This window comes from Heptranchias perlo, chromosome 16, assembly GCF_035084215.1.
Source record: "Heptranchias perlo isolate sHepPer1 chromosome 16, sHepPer1.hap1, whole genome shotgun sequence".
Lineage (NCBI taxonomy): Eukaryota > Metazoa > Chordata > Chondrichthyes > Hexanchiformes > Hexanchidae > Heptranchias > Heptranchias perlo.
The window spans coordinates 33147558-33153557 of NC_090340.1; the positions used below are offsets into that span (position 1 = coordinate 33147558).

The 6000-nt window shown below is 37.6% G+C and overlaps 1 protein-coding gene across 1 annotated transcript in view; it reads left to right on the forward strand.

Moving 5' to 3' along the window:
• The window catches only part of LOC137333652 (nuclear receptor coactivator 5-like), a 31205-nt gene extending 25820 nt beyond the window's left edge, over positions 1–5385 (forward strand). Inside the window, exon 11 of the mRNA XM_067997908.1 lies at positions 4480–5385. Within this exon, the coding sequence (XP_067854009.1) occupies positions 4480–4520 (41 nt within the window). The 3' untranslated portion in view covers positions 4521–5385. The remainder of the gene's footprint in view (positions 1–4479) is intronic.
• The last annotated feature ends 615 nt before the right edge of the window (positions 5386–6000 follow it).

A 6000-nucleotide genomic window follows, 5' to 3' on the forward strand; every position in this document is an offset into this window, starting at 1 on the left:
CTATGAAATTAAATTATCAAGAAATAGTAAAGTATTCTATAGACACACAAATACCAAAAGAAAAGTCTCCACATCAAAAGAAAAGTCAGGATCGGGATAGGGCCACTAAGGGATGACAGCAAAATGGCAGAAATATTGAATAGTTAATTTGCCTCAGTATTTACCAGGGAGACCAACAAGGTGGGCATGACATTAGAAGAAGAGAACAAAAGAGATATAAAAACATTGAAGATAGAAAAGGAGGAGATAATTAATAAACTAATTAAACTTGGTCCGGATGGATTGCATCTGCAAATATTAAAAGAAGTTAGGGGGGAGATAGCAGAGGCACTATTACATATACATTAAAAACAAATTAGAAAAGGGAATCGTGCCAGAAGACTGGCGGACAACTAATGTTGTTTCTATATTTAAAAAGGGAAATGGAACAGGGAACTATGGACCAGTTAGTTTAATGTCAGTGGTAGGAAAGATAATGGAATTTTTACTCAAAGATGCAATAGAAAAACATCTAGAGAAAGAAAATATAATAAAGAATAGTCAGCACGGATTTCGTGCTCGATCAACCCTATTGAATTCTTTGAAGAAGTAACAGAGTCGACAAGGATAATGTAGTAGATGTAATATATTTGGATTTTCAAAAGGCCTTCGATAAGGTACCGCATTGTAGACTCATGACAACGGTCAGAGCATGTGGAGTCAGGGGACAGGTAGCAGAATGGATAGTAAGTTGGCTACAAAACAGAAAAGAGAGTAGGAGTTAAGGGTGGCTGCTCAGACTGGCAAAAGGTGGGAAGTGGTGTTCCACAGGGATCAGTGCTGGGACCATTGTTCACAATTTACATAAATGATTTGGTTTTGGAAATTGGAAGTACAATTTAAGAATTTGTGGACGAAACCAAATGGGGGTGCAGTTAATACAAAGGAAGAATGCATCAAAATGCAAGAGGATATTAATAAACTTGCAGAATGGGTGTGTAATTGGCAAATGAATTTCAATATAGATAAGTGAGGTGGTGCATTTTGGTAGGAAGAATAAGGAGGCCACATACTACTTGGATCATAAGAGTCTAAATGGGATAGAGGAGCAAAGAGATCGAGGGGTACAGATACACAAATCACTAAAAGTAGCAACACAGATTAATAAGGCCATAAAAGGCAAACCAAGCACGGGTTCATTTCTGGAGGGATAGAATTGAAAAGCAGAGAAGTTCTGTTAAACTTGTATAAAACCTTGGTTAGACCACACTTGGTGTATTGTGTACAGTTCTAGTCTCCATATTATAGAAAGGATATAGAGGCAATGGAGAGGGTGGAAAAAAAGATTCACAAGGATGATACCAGAACTGAGAGGATATCCTTAGGAAAGGCTGAACAGGTGGGGCAGAAAAGAGAAGGCTCAGGGGTGATCTGTAGAGGCCTTTAAGGTGCTGAAAGGGTTTGATAGGGTAGATGTAGAGAAAATGTTTCCACTTGTGGGGGAGTCCAAAACTAGAGGTCACAAAAATAAAATAGTCGCCAATAAATCCACTAGGGAATTCAGGAGAAACTCCTTTACCCAAAGGGTGGTACGAATGTGGAACGTACTACCACAGGGCATAGTTGAGGCAAATAGGGGAAGCTCGATAAGCATGAGGGAGAAAGGAATAGGAGGGTATACTGATAGGGTTAGATGAAGGAGGGACGAGGCTTGTGTGGAGTATCAACGCTGGCATAGACCAATTGGGTCAAATGGTCAGTTTCTGAGCTGTAGTTTCGATGTAATGAAGTTGAAAGAGACTTAGGAGTCTCAGTAGGCTCAATGTGTCCAATCAATGCAGGGCAGCAATTGTTAAGGCTGCCTTTAATGTCCTGTGACCCTGTACCCCCAATTCTCTGCTCTTCCACAGCACCGAGCCTACTACGATTCAGATTACTTTTTTTAACCAAAACTCATCACTTCACATGTACTGACATTGAGTTCCCTCTGCTGCTTTTTAGACCATTCCCCCAACATATCTATATGCCTTTGCAGCTTCCTTTGGTCTTTCAAGGAATAATTATACCTCCTATTTTTAAATAATTTCAAATTTTGAAACCTTCTTCCTCTAGACCTATACCCAAATCATTGATGTATACAGTGAACAGAAGTAGCCCCAGAACTGAACCCTGTGGGACACCACTGCCCCCTTACAACCACTTGAAAAACTGCTCTTAACCCCAACACACACTCTTCCTTTCCAAACAATTTTTTATCCAGCTTTCTATCTTTCCCCCTAATTTCATACCTCTTAATCTTCTCTAGAAATTTCCCATGTGCTACCTTGTCGAAGGCTTTCCTAAAGTCTGTATACACTACATCCACTGCATTTCACCCATCTACCATGCCTGTTACCACCTCAAAGAATCTACCTTGCCCCTTTTGAATTTTGTGCTGGCAGAGGTTTTGATAAATGCAGAAGATCCCAAAGGGTTATCTGAATCAGTGAAGGACGAACACTTGCTAACTCTAATCCCTCAATACCTCTTATTTTTGAGAGATCTATTTGTGAACTTGATGTCAAACTGCATCAATTTTGGATATTCTTTACCGTTATCTCTGAAGTATTCGGTATGGGTCAATTCTAAACCAAAAGTAAGTTGCAATATTCGTGGATTTCCAGTCCCACTTCATTTGGGATTGACTGTAAACTCTGGTTGTGAGGACCTAAATTATTATTGTAACGCAGCCAGGGTGGACAAACCATACAGCCACTGTGGTTAACTTTTTTTTACTACGACAATTAGAACTCCATTGGTGATTTTCTGTAAAGCTGTTTGAACTCCCTAATGAGAAAAGAATGCTCTTTGGACGAATGATCATTGTCTCCTTGGTCACTAGTTGAATTAGCAATAAGAGAGATAATCTACTTTGTGCATGCATGCAATTTCATACTGCTAGATTGTGAGAGGAATTGTTTCAAGTTTTTTTTTCCTTCCTCGTTTGAAGGGATCTCCCCCCCCCCACCCCCCCATTGAGGTGTTTTCTCAAGTCAAAAGTAACCTTTTACCAAAGAGATTGTCCTTGAGAGACGGTCATCTCATTGCCTGCAGTGACCACTGGATTGCTTGACAGGATTGAGTTTTTTTTTCCTTGCACTCTGCTAGAATCCCTGCCTGATTTGCTTGAACTTGGTCTTTAGGGGAAGTCAGCAAAACATTTTAGGTGTTGATCATTCCTTGGAGAAGGGCTTATACCTGGCTTTGCAACACTGTTGATGCTTGTTTAGTTGCTCAGGTGCCATAATTTAGATTACCTTCATCTAGGATAAGGGTTTTACTACAAATATGTTGGGCCCAAAAGAACAGGAGGCTGATACCAATCCATTCTGAAATTCAAAAGGATCATAATGAGAGCCAGTACATGTGGGAAAGCTGCTGGATGGCATTGATCGCAAATATTCTTTAACACAACCTTCATCCAAGGCTCAACCTGCAGAGCAAAAGCTGCAGTGCAGTGCTTTTCAGCATCATTTGATGGGATCCAGATTTCTCGTGACATTTCTGGATTGCAATTTCATTTGTGGTTTGAGACTCTGACCATTCACTCAGTAGTTACAATTCAACTTTCTGGCTCAGTAGCCTCAAACATTGTTTTGAAATGTATTAATTTGATTATGGTGATGGTGATAACTGTTGTCTTTGAGGGTGTTACAATTTGAATGAGAAACTGAACTGGTTTGGATTATAGGTTTATTTGTAATGACTAAAATCTTGCTTTTGCTGCCATAAAATTGTTAGTTAAATACCAAATTATAAGGAATAGCCATGCTTGCTTGATATTATTGAAATAAAAAGCTGAATCTTGCTAATCACGCACTGCTAATATTCCTGGAATAAAAAGGCTGTTGCATGTTTATGGAACCCAGTTGGTTTTTTGTGGTGTGAACTGTGTAGAGCAGATTTCCTTTTTAGAGTAAGATGCTTGAGGATTTAATTTTTCATTTATTAAACCAAGAATTTCTGCATGAGATAAACTGCTGTCGAGAGCTTGCATTATCTAGTTATGATTGGAAATTAAAGGGCCAGGTATAGATATATCCGATGGAGAACATGATGGTTCTGGTTTTATCAAGGCAGTGGGAAATTCATTTGTGGTCTGCAATTCGTCAGAGCTGAAAATAAACTTCATTTTATTTGATATCCTGGAGTTATTACTTGATTCTTCTAGAATTTGACTTTTGCATATTTTACCTGTAGTTTTTCATTTATTTTTGGTGTTAAATAAGTTGGAAAGAGTAGATGACCATTCAAACTGTTCATGGTTTGTTTGGTGGAATGGGCTTGCTCTATGCTGTATTGTTAAGTAGCTATTGCTCTTTTTAAAAAAATATATATATTTTTTTAGAAATGTTTTTAAATAAAATGTTTTTAAATGTGTTGTATGGCAAAGCAGCCTGAAATTGTTACTAGTTCCAAGCACTTGCACAGTAAGTAAACATCTTATTTGTTCTGTCACAGGGCATCCTTTAAAACTAGGCTCAAGACTCCAGCTGCAGTAAGGAGTGACCACTTGAAGCATCGGAATGCACACTGCTTTGGAGTGGAGTTTGTATGTCCAACACAACATTGTTTGAAGAGCACCAGAAGTATAAGACACCATACCATAACCACGGGACACCTTGATGAATAGTCACAGACTGTGAATTGTAAACTGTAGTATTTTAGCATTTTAGAAAGATCCCATTGTAAGTTCAAGTTCCTTTTGAAGGTGTATGCCCAATGTCATGTATAAGGACCATTTTTTTGTAATTTTTAAATGTCACCATGAATGGTTTTGAAAGGGTTGGGAAAACCTCTTTGATAAATGTATCTTTAGTGTTGGTTGTTTATTATTTCATTTGTTAGATGCTCGTTAAAAATTTCTCCATTCTGTTTTTGAGAACCTTTTTTTAATAAGATATTATTGTATGGTGATACTATTTTTTATAGAGACTTAAAATTTACTCTGACATGCTTTTAGCTACACAAAGATGCCCTCCACGTGAGTGTATCTACAAGAGTGAATTAAGCAAATATCACCATACAGTATTATCTTGCCCAGATTGTACAACTGTTCACTTGACAGCTTTTTTTGTACTGAGCATTGTAACAGTGCTGCGTTGATTTGATGAGAAACAATACGTTCAGTATATCCCAATTAAAGTAATTACATTACATTTCTTTAATGTATTGATATACACCTCTGTTAAATGAAGTTTCTAATTATTTGGGGGGTGGGGGGAAACCCACAACAATCATTTCAGAAACCTTAGTTTTCAATGTGTTACAATGTGATTGTATTTTAAAGTAACAGGATGTCTTCTGTAACAACTGAAGAATAGGTAGGTGTTTGAACTGAATAAAGGTTCCCCTTTTTCTTTGTAATGCATTTGTTTGAACATGTAAATTATTTGGTGCAATACATTGAACTTTTGGTTTAAAGCAAATTACTGTGGCTTAAGAGCAGAAAGAAAAGCTTGTGTATTATGTGATCCTTCCCTAATAGTTCTTGCTTTCTCTTCACTTTATTTTATCAATGTGCTAATATGGTTATTGACTCTTTGAATTTGCCCCTCTCGATCCTCAAGTTTCAAATTCTCTTCCTTGCATTTTCGGTGTTTGAGCTCAAAACACCGCACCAGCTCTGACTTTAACATTCTTTCCTGGGTCTGCAAAATCGTTGAAATCTTTATCTCCCTCAGTCTACTGTTTCTCCTACAATTTACAGGATTTTAAAACTCATTTTTGGCATTGCATAACCACTTGATTTATCCCTTCTTCTGAAGGTGTCCTGTACTATATGGATCTTGGCCCTCAACCTAACTTTCTTAATTTAAAAGAAAATGAATGCACGGAAATATAGAACCAGTGCTTTCATTAAGCAAGTTCCTTCAGTGAGATTAGTCATAGCAGTCCCCTTTTTTAAAAAGTGTATAATTTGCTATATAGCTAAAATTGTTGCCCCACCTGAATATTTTGACTACTTTGCCTTGTATAGGA